We start from the raw sequence: 20,328 nt of genomic DNA on the forward strand, positions 1-20,328 counted from the left end.
TCATTCCCTACTCTTCTCAAAAATAAGTATCTTTAAAACAGGCAGATAGACTGCAGTTCATCTGTTTAATTTAAAAGGAGCTGCAACAGCCTGGGCACAAAGAAATGGCAGATTCTGCATTTTTCCAAAATGATACATTTGCAGAATAGCTTCACCTCCATCCCCCCAAATAACCAACAAGTTATTACTCTTCCATTGGACTTTTACTTTCAAGCCTGCTTTTATGTTGATGATCACCTTGACACAAATGAGAGAAGTGAATTTTAACAAAAACAAAGTTAATCTTTAACCATGATCATTTAGACCAAAGGATAAACATACACCTGCTGCAATTGAGAAATAAAAAAGACCAAAGTGTTGAATTAAATATACAGGCTTTAATTATTTAAAACTTGGAATTGCAATCAGACACAGTGTACTGTATATTTTTCAAACCAGAGTATTAGATGTGCAACATATTCATAAACAATTCCTCAAGATAAGGCAGCACCATAGCTTGAAGGGTCACTTACTAGTCATTATGACAGCCAATTTTAAAATGACGCCTCAACACACTGGTAGGTAACTTTTCAGTACAACCCTGCTTGAGGAATAAAATTAGGCAGGACAGTACTGACCGCAACGTCAAGTCCAGAAACACCACTGCAAATACGATTTTTAAAAAAATCAACAATCTTTGTTTTAAAATTTCAAATCCGTAAAGAATTCTAGAATTTATGGAGCAGAATAAATCTTCAGTTTTTTTTAAAAAGGTAGAGCTGGAGATGTCACTTCAGAATCAAAACGGTTCATATTGAATGCCAAAAGTAAAAGGATAAATTATAAATTAATTTACACAGAAAATAATATGTGGCTTCTGAGCAAGGTTCGATCAGATTAACAGACCTGCCATTTATTCCTACACCTATGTGTTTTAAAGTTACATCACTCTGTCCAAGAGAGAAGAGTTGATCAATATGCCATGATGGCATCAACTCATGGCACCATTTGCCATTCCAAATTAAGAGGACTTGTTTAAAAAATAAACTTCCTCTTTAATGGAACTGATCTGTTGCAGCAGACCTTGACACAGTGCCTCTCACTAACAGGGGAGAAATGATGGGTTAGCTGTATATACATCAAGTAAAACCAGAATAAAACCTTGAATTTCTTCATAAAATATACAGGTTATGATTACAGTCTCTCAATGGTCAGTAGCATACAAGACTAGAGTCAGAGCCTTGGAGGCTGCAGCATAGGGCAGTGCTTCATTCAGCCAGCAGTAACGCAGTGCAATAAAATCACAGGCAGCAACGGGACGCTCCCATCAGTTAGAGGGCCATCATGCTGATGTCATCTGAACCTGATGAATGACTATGCTCTCTACAAAAAGACAGAGGAATAAGTGTGATTATGGTATCAAAGAGAGTGGCAACTTCGGAAAGACAGAGAAAATTAGTCAGGATTTCTGTTCTTGATTGTTATACATAGATTCCTGTTTAAAAATATGCACATGGATGAAGGGTGAGAACACTATGGACAGTCTACAGCCAGATATTTTGGGAACACTAAATCTAGGCTCAAGAATGAAGATTGGCTAATTTTGAGGCGCTCAGGACAATGATGACACAGCTCAACCATGAGTGTTAGTATCCAAGGAGAGAAGGAAGATATAAAATTAATAATTCACACACACACAGACCAAACTGTTTGTCAAGGTTGCAAATAAGAACATAAGAAATAGGAGCAGGAGTAGGCCATCTAGCCCTTCGAGCCTGCCCCGCCATTCAATAAGATCATGGCTGATCTGAAGTGGCTCAGTTCCACTTTCCCACTTTCTCCCCATAACCCTTAATCCCCTTGCCTACCAAAAACCTATCTACCCGCGTCTTAAATATATTTAGCAAGGTAGCCTCAACCACTTCAACAGGCAGAGAATTCCAGAGATTCACCACCCTTTGAGTGAAGAAGTTCCTCCTCAACTCCGTTCTAAACTGCCCCCTCCTTATCTTGAGGCTGTGCCCTCTAGTTCTGCTATCCCTTCTAAGCGGGAAGAATCTCTCTACCTCTGCCCTATCCATCCCTTTCATCATCTTATACGTCTCAATGAGATCTCCCCTCATCCTTCTAAACTCTAACGAGTACAAGCCCAGTCTATTCAGCCTGTCCTCATAGCTCAACCCCCCTCAACTCTGGTATCAGCCTAGTAAACCTCCTCTGCACTCCCTCCAAGGCCAAAACATCCTTGCGCAGGTGCGGCGACCAAAACTGCACACAGTACTCCAGCTGCGGCCTCACCAGTGCCCTGTACAGTTGCAGCAAGACCTCCCTACTTTTATATTCAATCCCCCTCGCTATGAAGGCCAGCATCCCATTTGCCTTCCTGACCACCTGCTGTACCTGTAGGCTGGGTTTTTGCAACTCATGCACAAGGACCCCCAGGTCCCTCTGCACCGTAGCATGCTGCAGCTTTTCGCCCTGTAAATGGTAGTCCTTCCTACCAAAGTGGATAACCTCACACTTGCCAACATTGTATTCTATCTGCCAGGTCCTCGCCCACTCGTTCAGCCAATCTAGATCCCTCTGCAGACTTTCCACACCCTCCGCACAATTTGCCGTTCCACTTATCTTTGTGTCATCAGCAAATTTCGACACCTTACACTCGGTTCCCTCCTCCAGATCATCTATATAAATGGTAAATAGCTGAGGCCCCAGCACCGATCCCTGGGGCACTCCACTAGTCACCAACCGCCAATCGGAATAGCACCCATTGACACCCACTCTCTGCCTCCTATTTGACAGCCAATCCCCTGTCCACGCTAACACCCTACCCCCAACTCCATGCCCCCTAACCTTCTGTGTATTTACCAGATGATTTTCTCAACAGTGAAATCTTCCCTTGAATAAAACAAAATTTAATATGTGTACTTCCAGTATATAACTTTACAACATGTACGTTTGTAGCAGTGTTATAAAAGAGGTCGATTCCTCCCTCTGAAAACAAACACTGAAATACGCAAAGAGTACCTCACCTGGTAATCTATAAAAATGTGTGAAAGTGGTGTGACTTCTCATAATTAAATACAAAACAAATCTGACACACGCTAAAATCAACACAGCTTAACTAACAGTGAACAAATTAACTAAACTATCAACAAATCAAATAAATCCCTTCTAACTATTGCTGAATAAAACTAGATTCTAATGGTATGCTGTTCAAATAAATACAATTCCCACTCATTAACAAAAAATAGAATTTTAGTCACTCTCTAAATTGCAATCAGGTTTTGTGTCTTCCAGAATATTCTGGGCCTTCTCTGTGATTCTTCTGTCTGGAACTTCTTTCTTCTTTGTACCTTTTCACTCTAGATGGTGCTTTCTTTAAGACATAGATGAAGCTATGAGAGCTATTGATTCTCTGTATCACTTGAGAGTTGAGAGCTGTTAGCACTGGCAGGTGCCAATTGCTCTTTCCTTTTTGTTCCACTGCCCCCTTGTTTTATACCTGTGATGACATTTCAATATTTTCCACAATAGGATTGGATCTAGGTTGTCAAAACCATCAGAATTAAATTTAATGGGTTTTTAGTATCCAAGTGCCTGAATCAAATTGATTGGCTAAATTCAAAAACCTGTTGTCTTGGTAAAAACTGCTGCTTGGCCTTTTGATACAAATGTTTCAGCTTGGGCTTTCGATACTTGCATTTTACAATTAGTTTAAGTTTATTTATTAGTGTCACAAGAGTGCATACATTAATGCTGCGATGAAGTCGCTGTGAAAATCTCCTGGTCTCCACACTCCAACACCAGTTTGGGGACACCGAGGGAGAATTTGGCATGGCCAATGCACCTAACCAGCACATCTTTCGGACTGTGGGAGGAAACCAGAACACCCGGAGGAAAGCCACGCAGGCACGGGGAGAATGTGCAGACTCCGCACAGAAAGTGACCCAAGGCAGAAAGCGAACCTGAGTCCCTGGCACTCTGAGGCAGCAATGCTAACAATTGTGCCACTATGCCCCCAGAATTTTACAAACACCAAATTCTAACTTTCTACCTTCTAATCTACAATTACCCAATCCAACTTCACAACAAGTATAAAGGTTTTCCAGACAATATTAAAGCTTAGAAGGAAGCTGTTCAGTCTTTGTGCCTGTATTCCCTCATATTTTCTCATAGGTCTGCAAATTTTGCAAGTTACTCATGAATCTGCTTTCATCAGGTTTTGAGCAATTCCTTTCTAGTTTCTAACAACTTGCTTTGTAAAGCCATTACTCCTCATTTCCATTCTGATTTTCTGCCAAAGAATTGAGTGATTTTAATAGCCTCAGCCTCAGAATCTGAAACGATGGTGAGATGAAAGCCCAGTCATGAATTTTGTTTTTTGAAGTGCTTCTTCAATGATCTAGAATCCCTACAGAGCAGAAGGGGGCCATTCGGCCCATCGAGCCTGCACCAACAACGATCTCACCCAGGCCCTATCCCTGTAACCCATGCATTTACCCTGCTAATATCCCTGACACTAAAGGGCAAATTAGCATGGCCAATCAACCTAACCCATACATTTTTAGAATGTGGGAGGAAACCGGAGCACCCAAAGGAAACCCATGCAGACACAGAGAATATGCAAACTCCACACTGTCAGTGACCCAAGGCCAGAATTGAACCTAGGTCCCTGGCGCTGTGAGGCAGCAGTGCTAATCACTATACTACTGTGCTGCAAAAGCAAAAGGCAGGTCTGTTTTATTTATGTGTTGCGTTATTTGTGATACTGGTTTTAAAGGATGTCATATATGCAGTTAAAGAACACGGTTCACTTTAAGTTTTTAAAAAAAATTGATTATTAAACTAACAGCAAATTTGATGCAGGTTTAGTCATTTTGCCCCTTTATGAATAGAAACACCAGTCCATCTTTTTTATCTGTAAAATTTGTTAAAAATGATACTGGAAATAACATAGAAAATAAAAGCAGGAATAGCCCATTCAGCTCTTCGAGCCTGCTCCATCATTCATTATGATCATGACTGATCATCAAATTCAATATCCTTATCCCTGCCTTCTCCACATATCCTTTGATCTCTTTAGCCCCAAAAGCTATATCTAATTTCATCAGACAACATTTTAGCCTCAATTACTTTTTATGGTAATGAGTTCCACAGATTCACCATTCTCTGGGTGAAGAAATTTCTCCTCACCTCAGTCCTAAAAAGTTTGTCCCTCATCCTCAAACTATGATCCCTAGTTCTGGACTCCCTCACCATCGGGAACATTCTTTCTGAATCTACCCTGTCTAAACCTGTTCGAATTTTATAAGTCTCTACGAGCTCCCCCTCACTCTTCTAAACTCCAATGAATATAATCCTAACCAACTTAATCTCTACTCATATGACAGCCCTGCCATCCCAGGAATTAGCCTGGTAATCCTTTGCTGCACTCCCTCTATAGCAAGGGCATTTTCCTCAGATAAGAACACCAAAACTGCACACAATACGCCAGGTGTGGACTCACCAATGCTCTGTACACAATTGCAATAAAACATCCCTATTCTCATACTCAAATCCTCTTGCTATGAAGGCCAATATATCATTTGCCTTCTTTACTGCCAGCTGTATCTGCAGACTTACTTTCAGTGACTGATGCATGAGGACACCAAGGTCTTGCTGAGTATCCATCTCTCTCAATTTACACCCATAAGATGGATTTGAAGGAAAGACCATAAGACATAGGAGCAGAATTACGTCACTCAGCCCATCCAGTCTGCTCCGTCATTCAATCATGGCTGATATTTTTCTTATCCCCATTCTCCTGCCTTTTCCCCATAACCCCTGATCCTCTATTAATCAAGAACCTATCTTTGTCTTAAAGACACTCAATGACCTGCCCTTCACAGCCTTCTGTGGCAAAGAGTTCCACAGATATACCACTCTCTGGCTGAAGAAACTCCTCCTCATCTCTGTTTTAAAGGATTGTCCCTTTGCCTGAGGTTCTACCCTCTGGTTCTAGTTTTTCCTACTGGTGGAAACATCCTCTTCATGTCCACCCTATCCAGGTGTCACAGTATCCTGCACGTTTCAATAAGATCTCCCCTCATCCTTCTAAACTCCAACAAGTACAGACCCAGAGTCCGCAACTGTTCCTCATACGACAAGTTCTTCATTCCAGGGATCATTCTTGTGAACCTCCTCTGGATCCTTTCCAAGATGTGGATGTGCTGGCGTTGGACTGGGGTAAACACAGTAAAAAGTCTGACAACACCAGGTTTTAGTCCAACCAATTTATTCTCATTCACTCCATTCACCTCTCCATTCTCCTGACCAAGAAGGAGTCCCCTCGAAAGCTTGTGAGTTTACTATCAAATAAATTGGTTGGACTAAAACCTGGTGTTGTCAGACTTTTTACTGTCCTTTCCAAGGCCAGCACATCCTTCCTTAGATATGGGGCCCAAAACTGCTCACAATACTCTATATGGGATCTGACCAGAGCCGTATACAACCTCAGAAGTACATCCCTGCTCTTATATTCTAGCCCTTTCAACATGAATGCTAAGAAGTGATATTAAATATTTTTTGCCATTTGATTTTCTTCTCAAGTATTCAGTCCTCAGGATATGTTTGGTCAACTCTGTTGCTCATTGTTAAAAAAGGAACCACTAAATGATAAATAAGCTATCAACATTTAAAATTAACTTTCAACTACAAAGCCCAGCTGCTAGAGGGATAAGTGGTTTCTAGCTGATCAGACACTTGACTTAAAAACTATTCACAGGAATATTCAAAGTTGGTACAATCTCATTTGGTTTGTTAGAAGGAATCACTGGAATGGCTGTAAAGCAGTGTTTTCATGTGTTAGGGGGTAGGGGTGGTAGAGGATGTGGGGAGGGCTGTTTTCAATCTTGGGAACATGATGTAGAATTGCAGTCACTGGATAGAAATTTGCAGTGTTTGAGACATTGCAACTTCCCCTACCTGTTGTCACTGAGAATGCTTTACTTTGAATATTCACTAGATGGCACATTTGTTACTCAAATGGTCAAAGTTAATGGTACCAAATCCAATTGCAAAACATCTTCATGGGCTAGTTTCAGATCAGAATTTTCCAGAGTTTCTTTCCACCCTTAATTAGTTTGTGTTTTTTTAAAATGTTGTATTGTACTCTTGAGATATCACATGGCTTTAAATGGATGGGGAATGTTTGTTACAGTGATATGTAAGGCACTCTGACAATACAGGATAAACTAAACGGATTGGGTATGTGCAACGTTTTCATAAAACCGTGGCTTCATTTGATGACTGCACACTCTTGAAGGTTCTTATTCATGGTCGCTGACTTCCCACAGGTACTAGGAACCCTCACCATGTGAGAACCAGTACAGTAAGTATCAGCAACAGCATGCATTTATACAATGGTTTTAACATTAAAACTTCAGAGGTGTTTCACAGGAGAGTTATTAGTCAAAGGCTATTTTATTACGAGCAACAAAACAGAGCTCGATCTTGCCTTTATACACATACATACACACACACTTTCCAGTGCTCCCAATAAATTACTGTCGGGAATGAGAACCTTAATTGATTTTTCCTTCTATCCCTCCAGAGGCATTGTTGCCAATGTCCCAGATGACATCAGCTAACACAGCATGGACGAGGGATCAAAGCTGCACCAATTAGCCGCATTATTCGCAACTCCTTGATCAATGTAGCATGTAAATTGGTCATCTGCATTGAAGGGTTCTTGTGACATTAAAAAAAGCCTGTAATTTGTGTGCATAAATTTACTACCTTTGTACACTGTTTGCTGATCTGAAAGTCAAAATTCTATCCAGCTTAGTAACAAGCTGTGAAAGGAAAATAGAAACAGAATCTCACTTCAAAAAGATTCCAGACTGTTTCGATTCCATTACCTCATCAACAAAAACATTTACTGCAGCCTCCATTTAGCACAGGGACCCATTTTGCCATTAACACCCAGAATCAAGATAAACCATATTTCACAAAAGTTTTATCTTGTGTTTGGACCAATAAGCAAAAGGTTAGTATGCGAATAATTAGGAAAGTGAATAGAATGTTACTGTTTATTGTAATGGGAATTGAATACAATGGGATTTTATGCTTCATTTGTACAGGGCATTGGTGAGACCATAGCACAGTGTACAATATTGGTGTCCTTATTTGAGGAAGGATGCAAGTGCATTGGAAGCAGTTCAGACAGTTTTCTAGATTAATACCTGGAACGAACGGGTTGTTTAATGAGAAAGGGTTGGACAGGCTAGGCACCACCCCCCCACTCCCGCACTCCCCCACTGAAGTTTAGAAGAGTAAGAGACAACTTGATTGAAACGTACAAGATCCTGAGGAGTCTTGACAGGGTGGACATGGAAAGAACGTTCCCTCTTGTGGGACGATCTAGAGCTAGGGGGTCCATGTTTAAAAACAAAGGGACAGAAATGAGGAAACGATTTTCTCTCAGATAGTTGAGATACTTTGGAGTTCTTTTCTTAAATGATGGTTGAGGCAGAGTCCTTGAATATCTTTAAGACATTGGTAAATATATTCTTGATTAGCAGGAAGGTTCGAGAATACTTATTGGAGGTAGACAGTAATAAGGTTAAAATTAGATCAGCTGTAATCGTATTGAATGTTGGGGAAGGCTCAAGGGGCCAAGTGGCCTACTCCTGCTCTCAATTCATATTTGATGCTGCTTATATAATAATCTGGCTTTGTTGGGGGCACCATCTGACCCTTTACTGAACTGGGTTCCTCAAACCCTTAGAATCATCAAATCCCTACAGTGGAGGAGGCAGCCATTCAGCCTGCATTGACAGCAAACCCATCCAGGCCTTATTCCCATAATCCCATATATTTTCCCTGCTAATTCCCCTAACAGTAAGGTGGAATTTAGAATGGTCAATCAACCTAACCTGCACATTTTTAGAGTGTGGGAGGAAACTGGAGCACCCGAAAGAAACCCATGCAGACACCCCCAGGCGAATGTGCAAACTCCACACAGACAGTGACCCAAGGCTGGATTTGAAACTAGGTCCCTGGCTCTGTGAGGCAGCAGTACTACCCATTATAGCACCATATTTCTGCGTTCCTAACCTCTCAGCAGCTTTTCCTCAGGCAAGTTCCCAGGTCTGCACTGATTACCTTGCATCCTCCCCTGACACCTGACCCAGAGATCTTACACTCTTGCCAGGAATGAGTTGGCCGGCCAGTTGGAAGGAGGGGACACGAGTGGTAAAATCAGGTGGGATGGCAGGCAGGGTAATGTCATACTCATTACTTATTTGCCTCTGCTGGTACTTTACTCGGAGTGGGTAGGTGTCAGGCAACCCACCAATTCTTGGGCCAATTGAGCCCCTTATTTGGGAAGTTAAAGGCCATTTAAGCAGCTGCTTCTTCTACCACCAATATTTTGGAAGAATGAAAGTACTTCTTTTGAAACATCTAAGATTCCTGAGGGGGCTTAACAAGGTAGATGCTGAGATGGGGGAACCTAGACAAGGGGACAAATTTTAAAAAACATCTCTCAATTAAGACTGAGATGAGGAGAAATTTCTTTTTCAGATTTAGCCTTTGGAATACTCTTCCACAGAAGGTAGTGAAGACTGGGTCACTGAACATTTTCAAGGCTGAATTAAGCAGATTTTTGATGCTCAAGAGAGTTGGTGGTTATGGCGGGAAGCAGGAAAGAGGAGTTAAGCAGATCAGCTATGATCTCATTGAATGGCAGAGAAGGTTTGATGGGCCAAAAGGCCCAATCCTTCTCTTATCCCTCAGGATCTTATGTTTGACACTCTGTTCCTCAAAGAGGGCCACTCCAGTGGAGAGGGCTACCTTACACCCTCTGGCCTCTGATTGCAGCCCAATGCTCACCCTCTCTGGGGCCTGCCTGACTAGTCTTGGCAAGACTGCTGCACTTACCTTGAACGCGAGCCGCCTTCTGTGCCTGCTCAGTGACTGGCTGCAGTTCCAGCAATGACCACTGCTTTCAGTGGCACTGCTGACATTGAAGATTTGCTGGCCATCTGATTGGCCAGCACCTCTTGGAAGCCGGTCATTCTCCCTCAAGGGGAAATGGATGCCATGATAATTAGCTGTCTGAGCACTGAGCATTGCAGTATGGCTTTCAAGGCTGGTGGATGCAGGCTTCTGGGCATGGACATCACTGCTGTTAGTGTTGCTCCTGCACTTATCTCACATGCTTCTGCCCTGTTCCAGCCTCACTTCTTTCAGCACTGGGGGAAAATAGATTCATCAAAATCACTTGTAACTGCACAATTGATCTGCCAACTGTATAGTCTTTGGACATCCGTTCGCCATGATAATAATGCAAATCAGCTCACTCTCTCTCCGTCACTTTCGATACCCCTGTTCCAGTAAAACGCTTGACTTCATCTTTGGCTAATCATCCTGCAAGTCTAAGGGCATGGACTCACATATATTTGACGCATGAAACTAGATTTATGAGGCTGTTTTAATCCAGAAAAATTCACTGCACAAAAGACTTAATTGCACAAAAATGAATGTTGGGACTTAAGAGGTAGGTTAAGGCAAGACCTATTGGGAGGTAAAATAGGGAGAAAGGTTTACGGAGGGAATTCCAAAGCATGGTGTCAGATGGCATGGCCACCAATAGTGGAGTGAAGGGAGGGAACATCTACAAGAGGCTAGAGAGATAAAATATTCTGGGAGATTTATAGTACTGGATGAGATCAGAGAGCTAGAAATGAATGAGGCCATGAAGAGGTTTAAAGAAGGGAATGAGAACATTAAATTGACAAAGATGAGGGACTACCAGCCAATGTAGGTTAGCTAAACCAGGGGTGCTGGGATATAGCAACAAATTTTGAATGAGTTGGAAAATTAGAAGGTAAAAAATATACTTTGAAAACAAAATGGCATTAAGTTCCTATTTATTTTAGCTGCAGTTCCCGAGATTTTCCATCCTCCACTGTTGAGAGGTTTTAACACACATGCAACACATCTCAATCCTACTCCTCCAACATTTTGCACAGGTCAATGCCTATTGCCTTTACTAAAGGTGTAGTAGACTACTCTATATCATAAATATATCAATGTGAATTTTATCAGGTCTTCTGTTCATTCCTCTCCCTCTGCCTGCACGTTGCAGTCAATCCATCCTTGTGAGATCAGAATTATTGTAATTTCTACAAAAGCCAGTGTGCACAAAGAATTTAGTTGAGATTAACTAAGCTGAGAGAAAAGACAGGAATTTAAAATTAATCTAAAAAGACAGCCACTGCAACAAGAGTACTCTTTCTGTAGGAAAGCTTAACAGGGAAAAAATGTTTTATTTCAAAAATTTCAAATAAGAGGCTTCTGAAAAGTTTTGCTTTTGAAAAAAACCGTGGGCTTGAAATATTGAAAAATGAGCCAATAGTGAAAAAAATCTCAACTTGTTGACTCAGAATGGGAATACTTTTTGATTCTTACAATAGATGGATGCAAACAAAATGATTACCTAACAAGCATCTGCAGAAATCAATTTGCTTTCGAACTATTATATTTAAAGGTGGTACAAGTGTTGCTGTCAGAAGCAGAAATATAAAAGCAATGATCTCATGGAAACTGTTGCCAGGATCCATACTGGAGGTCAGCAATTTGCTTGGTAACTTACCTCTTGTTAACTGAGACCAAACAGCGTACCTCAATTTACTTTGTTCTTTAATTACCAACATGTTTGAAAGGCTCCACAAGAGCTGGGGCACATTCTCTATGTTAAGCAGAAGAAAGCACAAGAACCAGTAAATCAAGTAATACTGCATGAACTATAAATGTCTTCCACTTCAACTGCAAAAGTCACTGAAGGGAAATAAGTGTTTGGAGTGCTATTAAAAAGGAACAAAATCTTCATTAATCATAAACTTAGGCCTTTCAATTTATCTTAAATGGAGTTCTGTTCCCCTGATACATCTCCTCCCCAAACGCTTAGTGGAAACATAAAAAGCTTCGCAAAGCTCAACAGCACAAGGGTCTCATCAGCTGGGAGTGTCAACTAATCCTGTTATGGAACAGCATACACCTTCTCCCCTTAAAGCGATTATTTTTGGCAATATTTTGATTAAAACTTGATGGCATACTCCTTACTGCTTACAAAGGTATCACATAAGAACATAAGAACGTAAGAAATAGGAGCAGGAGTAGGCCATCTAGCCCCTTGAGCCCGCCCCGCCATTCAATAAGATCATGGCTTATCTGTCATGGCTCAGTTCCATATTCCCGCCCTCTCCCCATAACCCTTAATCCCCTTGCCTATCAAAAACCTATCAACCCGCGTCTTAAAAATATTGAGTGAGGCAGCCTCCACCACTTCAACAGGAGGAGAATTCCAGAGATTCATTACCCTTTGAGTGAAGAAGTTCCTCCTCAACTCCGTTCTAAACCACCCCCCCTTTATCCTGAGGCTGTGCCCTCTAGTCCTACTGTCCTTTCTGAGCGGGAAGAGCCTCTCCACCTCTATCCTATCCATCCCATTCAACATCTTACATGTCTCAATGAGATCTCCCCTCATTCTTCTAAACTCTAACAAGTACAAGCCTAGTTTATTCAGCCTCTCCTCATAGTTCAACCCCCTCAACTCCGGAATCAGCCTAGTAAACCTCCTCTGCACTCCCTTCAAGGCCAAAATATCCTTGCGTAAGTGCGGCGACCAAAACTGCACACAGTACTCCAGCTGCGGCCTCACCAGTGCCCTATACAGCTGCAGCAAGACCGCCCTACTTTTATATTCAATCCCCCTCGCTATGAAGGCCAGCATCCCATTAGCCTTCCTGACCACCTGCTGCACCTGCAGGCTGGGTTTTTGCGACTCATGCACAAGGACCCCGAGGTCCCTCTGCACCGTCGCATGCTGCAGTTTTTCGCCACGAAAGTAATAGTCCTTCCTACCATTATTCCTACCAAAGTGGACAACCTCACATTTGCCAACATTAAATTCCATTTGCCAGTTCCTGGCCCATTCGCCCAGCCTATCTAGATCCTTCTGCAGACTCTCCACACCCTCCGCACAATTTGCCCTTCCACCAATCTTGGTGTCATCAGCAAATTTCGACACCATACACTCGGTTCTCTCCTCCAGATCATCTATATAAATGGTAAATAGCTGAGGCCCCAGCACCGACCCCTGGGGCACTCCATTAGTCACCAACCGCCAATCCGAATAGCACCCATTGACCCCCGCTCTCTGCCTCCTATTTGACAGCCAATCCTCTATCCACGCTAACACCCTACCCCCAACTCCACGCCCCCTGACCTTCTGTAATAACCTCTTGTGAGGCACCTTGTCAAACGCCTTCTGAAAATCAAGAAACACCACATCCACCGGCTCTCCTCTTTCCACCACCCTAGACACATCCTCCTAGAACTCCAATAAATTCGTCAGACACGACTTCCCCTTAACGAAACCGTGCTGCGTCTGCTCTACCAAACAATTCTCCTCAAGGTGCCTCGCTATTTTCTCCTTGATCATGGATTCTAACATTTTTCCTACAACAGACGTTAAACTAACTGGCCTATAATTCCCCGCCTTTTGCCTGCCACCCTTCTTAAACAACGGCGTAACATTAGCCGTTTTCCAATCTTCCGGCACTTCCCCGGAATCCAGCGACGTTTGGAAAATAATCACCAAGGCATCCACTATCACCTCCGCCATTTCTTTCAGAACCCTTGGATACATTCCTTCCGGTCCTGGGGACTTGTCCACAATCAGTCCCTCCAGTCTGTCGAGCACCGCCTCTCTAGTAACAATAATGTCATTCAGGCCCTCCACTCCTACCATCTTTCCATTGCTAACACCCGGCAAATCACATTTTCCCAAAACTGTTCTATTCTGGATTATTTATTTATTTTGATTTAAAACACCTTACATGTAGGCACATCCATTAATGGGGGTAACATGAAATACTTGGGGGTCAGATCTAAGAAGAAGTAGAAAGAATAATTAAGGATTTGATTGAAAATGTACAGTTGAAAGATTTTAGGCAGAAGCGGCTGGCAATTGAGTGGGCATGGTAATTGGCATGTGAGCCGATACATTGGAGGTTCTCTCACCTCAGGTACTGCACCCTCCGTTTCAAATACATTGTTGTCCCACCTCACCTTAAACAAATCTTGATCTCTCTTGTCCTTAAAAACTACTGCCCCATCTCCAATCCCCATTCCTCACCAAAGTCCTTGAACATGCTGTCACCTCCCAAATCCAGTGTTCATTTTCCCAAAATTCCATGTTGGAATTCCTCTAATCATGTTTCTGACCCTGCCACAGTATCAAATTGCTCTCAAAGTCACAGATGACATCTTGTGACAAAAGAATGCTCCCTCTCATCTTCCTTGACCTGTCTGTAGTCTTTGACATGGTTGACCACACTATTCTCCTCTAATGTCTCTCCATCATCATCCAGCTGGCTAGGAAGACTCTCACCTGGTTCTATTTTACCCCTCCAGTCAGAGCCAGAGAATCACCTGCAATGCCTTCTCTTCCTGCTCCTCCGGTCTATCCTCGACCAACCCCCACAGTTCACCATCTCGGCTGTTTCTCACCTTTGTGTTGTTCCCTGGAGAGATCATGCAAAAACTCTGTGTCCGTCTTCAAGTGCATGCTGATGACATCCAGCTCTAGCTCACCGGTCACTGTCAATCAGTCCCCACCACAAACTAAGTTCCCTAGGCACCGACTCCATCCCTCTCCCGAGCAACTGTCTGAGGCTGAATCAGATTGTTTGTCACCTCAGTGTCACGTTTGACTCCAAGATAAGCTTCCAACCACATAGTTGCAGCATCGCTAAGATCACTTATTTTGACTTGCTTAACAACGTCCAACTCCGCTTCTAGTTTGGCTCATCCACAGCCAAAACCTTTATCCATGCCTCTAGATCTGACTATTTCAACATACCTTTGGGAGACTTCACACTTTCCATCCTCTGTCAGGATGGGGTCATCCAAAATTCACACCAACTCCCATCACCCATCAGTACTGTCCTCACTGACCTGTATTAGCCCCAGTGATTTCCCCAGAGGTGGTTTTCCTCAGGACACTGGGCCCTATAGATTTCCTAGTTCTCTTTTTTAAAGCTGTAAATGCAAGAGCTACTGTATGCCTCAGCAGTAACCACCTAGTGCCAGCTGTGTAATTGGGCTGGTAGCATGGAAAGCCTACCCACCATCCTTAATTGGATAATGGGCCTGATGGCAGCCAATTGAGGTGCTTGTGGGAAATCTGCCAACGCAGGTCTGCTGTTTGCCTGTGCAGGCTCAGGACCATCATATGGTCCCAGCATTGGGACTTACTACCTCCCCCACCTCAAAGTCCAAGTAAAATTCTGATCAATATGGTTCCACATTCTGTACCATGACAAATTCCCAATCTTACTATTGTCCATGGAGCTAATAAAGGAGTCCAAGGATTATGCAGAACACTCTCATTATTGTGTGTCATCCCTGACTGAATGTTTCAGGGTCAAAACAAAGAGTGTCCAGGGTCACAGGTTATGTTGAGAATATGATTTCATAAAAATGAAGGAGGGGAGGAAAAGAGTATTGCACAATGTGTTGTATTGCAGCTATTTTTCATTAAAGGCATTTCCAGTTTGGCTGATTAAAACTATAATTCAAATCAGTGTTGCATTAATGGGCATTGAGAATTACATTTCATGGATCAACGTGGGAAATCAAAAGTTCTGATACTTTCCAAGACAAAGTCTATTAATCCTATTCCACATTTGTTGGCCTACACAAAGTCACATAAAAACAATTGAAAAAGTGTTTTATAGCAACTCTCTGTGTATAATGTTCCAGATTATTTCCAATCTTTCAGGCAGCACATTTTAAAACGAAACTGGATTATCTGAGGGCTGATTGAAGCAACTGCACCCATCCGTAGAGGATGAGATTAACTATTGCAGACTGTGCAGAATTTGGTCCTGAGCACTGCTCAATAAATTGAATTTGGCCAACTTTTAAGAAAAAAAAATCTGCACTAGACATTGCTGAAGTGTTGTGATTTTCACTTATCTCAACTTATGGGTGATATTCTATTCGAGGTTTATGAAATGGTCCACAGAACTTTGCTCAGTGAAACTGGATTAACTCTTTACTAGTGCTCATTACATTTTTATATCCAAAAAAAGCAAGATGTAAATAACAAAGGTTAATTTGAAACTAAGCATCAAAAATCATAGTTTGTACCATAAACATGCTGTGACTATACTTTGAGCAGTCTAAGTTGGCTTTGTGACTGCAGATACAAATCTGCACAGAAGTGTCTTTGTATTATTAAAATTATTTCAGGAATTAAACCAAAGCAAAAATGAATCCAGGATACATTTTAAACGTTAGCTGCTTTATAATTGGTGGCTGATGACTGTTTGATAGCTCAGTGCATTAACACATTGTGTAGTGTGGTACTCAAGTCATTGAGATTTAGGAGACTTGGGTTATATTCAGAATTAGCCATTGAACTCAAGTTGCTGATAGGAGAATTACAATGGCCAATTACACAACCAAGCAAAGTAGTATGAAACTATCTGTGGGAATAGGGCTGGATATTAAGCATTGCTTAAAAACTAAGATACTAGGGCTGATTCTCCGGGGCCGCTAGCCCCTGCCAGGATTCCTGATGGGCACACAATAATCTGGGCGGGAGGGCCAAATCAGGATTCTCGCCAGACACCAAACCTTTTGCCTGTCTCCCGACTCACTGTGCCTGGCCAGATCAGGCCCTTGTCCAAAGTGGCAAGAACTTGATTACAACCTTTAAATACATTTGAATGCAATTAGTGGACTGGAAATCTGATTCTACAGCCTCCTGGGATGCTCCCCTCCTCCCCAACTCCCCAAGCACCAATTCATGTTCCTGCTGCCATGGATTCTGGGAGGAGGGGGGGACACATGGAGGTAAGTACTGCCTCCCAGTGTGTCCATTAGCTCCTCTGTCACTGCTAAGCTGCAAGGAGTGAGGGCTGACCTTGATGCTGGGTTTCTCTCCAAATGAATCCTGCTTGGACTGATCTTTGAAATAGATGATGCCATGGGAAAGTTTAATTGAATTCTGTAAAATGAGATGAACTAGAAGGATTGGATATGGAAGGACCATTTCTAAAAGCAGAGGAGTCACTGGGGGCATAGATTTTTAAAAGTTTTAGGTGGAGGGGTTAAAAGTGAGTTGAGGGGAAATTATTTTAACCAGAGAGTTATAGGGATGGAGGAGTATCCATTAGAAGTACCATAATCTACAGGGCTACTGCCAAGGGCTGAATAAAGAATCTCTTTCAGCCAGCAGATATCTGATGGGCTGAATGGCTGCCTCTGCTAAGATTTTCTACAAATCAATAGCCAATCTCCTCACTTCATCCAATAAGACCCTTAGTTAAACAACTCATCTAAATAATGATTCAACTGACATGTGAGATGAGGATGCAGAATCTTGTCCATTTGAACATTAGACCTAAAAGTTTCACAAATCTGACTTCTGTTGTGGCTTCTTTGAATTTGAAATTGCCCTTAGACTTTATGATAGTACCACACTTAGCAAACATGTCAGATCCTACATGCGAAAACTGATAATTAAAGCATCAGACTCTTTCTACATGATTTTGTTTTCTCCTCATCAATGTTTACCTTCTTAAGAACCATTCATAATGTTTCAGTGTTATTCATTGGCACTCTGGGACATCATGAGGACATGATAAAGGTGCTATGCAAGAATGCAAGCCTTTAAAGATGGTTTTCTCATCATTTTCAGCATCTACAAGTGAGATGTGAGCAGCCGGTCCGTAGGAGGTATGCGGGGGCTGGTATTGGGGAAATTCTCCCTCCTTGTGTGGGAAGTGTTTACCTTCCAATAATTAAATGAGAATGGAAACTTGTGAGGCATTATTTATGCTAATTTATATTTCGCTCCTTTATTGTATTATAAGCTCAAAACCCTAGTGCCCCCCTGATGCTCCTGCACTAGGGACAATTTCAGAACTATACCTCATTCCATTATCATGGGTGTGTGGGAAAGGGAATTCTTGATATGCAATTGTCATGGGGAAAATTAAAGATGTGATTCAGCAATATCACATTTTAAATGGACATTACAAGATTACTTAGGTGTTTCATGCAATTAACTAAATGTTTGGGGAGCAGTTCAGTTGAAGGCTTCAATGAGTTTTTTCTGGCTTTTTGCTGCAGTAGGGATCTCAGGCAGTAACTGAATCAGTGGATGGCAAGGCCAGCAGTATAGAAGACCTGCCTCTGTTTACTGGCCATTGGCCCAATTCTGGTGACTATTTGGCCCTCAGGTCCTTATCCCAGCCACCCACCATGACATCTCATATCCTCCAAGCCCTCTATAGGCATTTGCATTTTCCAAGCATTCATAATGAGGCTACCTGGAAAAAAAAGAGATGTTTGGACTTCTGTTCAATCTGTTTTGTTCATACAGTTGTCAGATGGTCGCATTATGAATGCTTGGTCGAGCTCCAAGAGTGGATAATATACTTACAGGGCAATGTTGACACAGCTTGTAGAAGAATGCTAGCTACGTTTCATTGTCATGTTTATTACCTTGTAATAACCAGATCTACATTTCAACAATTGTGAGGGGTGAAGTGAATTAAAACTTGTTCCCATTGATAGCCAAGATTGATGGACAGTTTTAAAGAGAAGGTAAGAGAGGCAATGTACTTGAAAGTGTTGAATAGCTGTTTTTGTTTGATTACCAACTCAACACTTGCCACAACGGGGCCAGCATGGGCACAGGTTCTGCACATGGCCTGGCTCCCTGTATCTTTATCCCACACTGGCAAAAATTGCTAGTCATGAAATGTTGGGGGATATCCTGGAGTTGGGTTGTGCCCACCCACCATTTTTAAAGGCCTCCTGACTTGGCCCAACTCCATGAAAATGGATCCATAGGGTCATTATGGGACATTTTACATGTGTAGAGTCACATGGGGATAAGATCAGATTTGGTTACATCCTTCACAGTCAAATAGCCTGCTAAGATTTGCTGGTAAAGTGAACATTCCTCACATGGAAGGTGTGTTGGAGAGGATAATGGAGAAAATCTACAATTGAGTACAGTTATGTTCTCATTAGACGTATAGGTACACAAATGTTTCCAGTGGAGATGGATTAGAACCAGGGATCCTGCACCACTGTCCTGGTTAATCTCCAGCAGCAAATTCTCATAGCTGTTCCTCAGAGCCACTATGGTATAGTTTTGGTAAATAAATTCCCCAATTTATATCTGCTTCTAAAAAAAAGTTCCACAGAGTGACAGAACAGTTCTGCTTGAAAGAAGAACCATAGACACACCTTTATGAATGCTTAATTCACCAATGCAATTATAAAGCACACACAAGACTGAGTTGGAATGGGATACACAGATAGTAGGCATGCTCAATATTCCCATTCACAAACACTGTAATCAATTACTGTTGACAGTAATTTTACACTGAAGATAAATAAACATTGACATGAGAAATATTTCTCATTAAGAACAATACAATACTACAGTCTCAAACTGACAGGATATGTGTCAGAAAGAAATAAAACTACTTGTAAGTGAGCAATGTTTAGGAAATTCTTCCTTAGTTTATGTTGGCCTATATCATGATTGCGGGTGCAATCGAGATGATTGCAAATTTTATTTTAATGGAAAATTATATGTTAGAAAAGGCCCAGAGCTCATCCTTCAGCCTTAATCTCAGTCAACCCTTAATCCACCTTTGGGTCATCCAATAACTCTGACATCACTACCTCGTCTGAAAACGTTCACCACCATTTTAATGTCAGTTTTGAATGTACTCTCTCTGACTTGAACTAATGCCTTCTCATCTTACTGACCTTATTTGATTTGAATATTCCGGCTTCATCTTATTCAAACAGAATAAGTCACTGTTGGAATAGTAGCCTCCCCACCTCCAAGCCAGAATGGGTAGGTTTTAAATTCAATTCAGGACAGACCTGGCAACTGGAAGGAGCTCTTGATGCAATTTTAGTTCGATGTCCAGCAGGATACTCACATTTGAAATGTTTGGTTGATTCTCCATTTGGAGCAGCATCCATTTATCATACAGTTGTGGGAAACCTTAAAACCTTCCCACTGGAATAGAGCTAACCTTGCATCAGCTAATTTAAGGATTATCGGTGTTAAATCATATCCGTCTGACAGTTATCAGCTCACCAATTCTTCAACTTTGTCTTTCTATTCTTTTCAAAGGGAAGATACAACTTTATCCAAACCTATACTTTGAGTTCTTATCCCTGCCTCCAACAACCTCCATTCACTAAGTTCTGAAACCTTTCCATCACTTTACACTTGCATCACTTTCCTTTTCT

The 20,328-nt window shown here is 41.9% G+C and overlaps 1 protein-coding gene across 2 annotated transcripts in view; it reads right to left on the reverse strand.

The window, feature by feature from the left end:
• Window positions 1-357: 357 nt before the first annotated feature.
• Window positions 358-20,328, reverse strand: part of LOC145350870 (filamin-A-interacting protein 1-like) — a 200,680-nt gene continuing 180,709 nt past the window's right edge. For both annotated transcript variants that reach the window (XM_080200263.1, XM_080200262.1), the window contains exon 7: window positions 358-1,362. In XM_080200263.1, coding sequence (XP_080056389.1) covers window positions 1,322-1,362 — 41 coding nt within the window. In that variant the 3' untranslated portion in view covers window positions 358-1,321. The remainder of the gene's footprint in view (window positions 1,363-20,328) is intronic.

Source organism: Carcharhinus amblyrhynchos, chromosome 12 (genome assembly GCF_965287045.1).
Source record: "Carcharhinus amblyrhynchos chromosome 12, sCarAmb.v2.hapA, whole genome shotgun sequence".
NCBI lineage: Eukaryota > Metazoa > Chordata > Chondrichthyes > Carcharhiniformes > Carcharhinidae > Carcharhinus > Carcharhinus amblyrhynchos.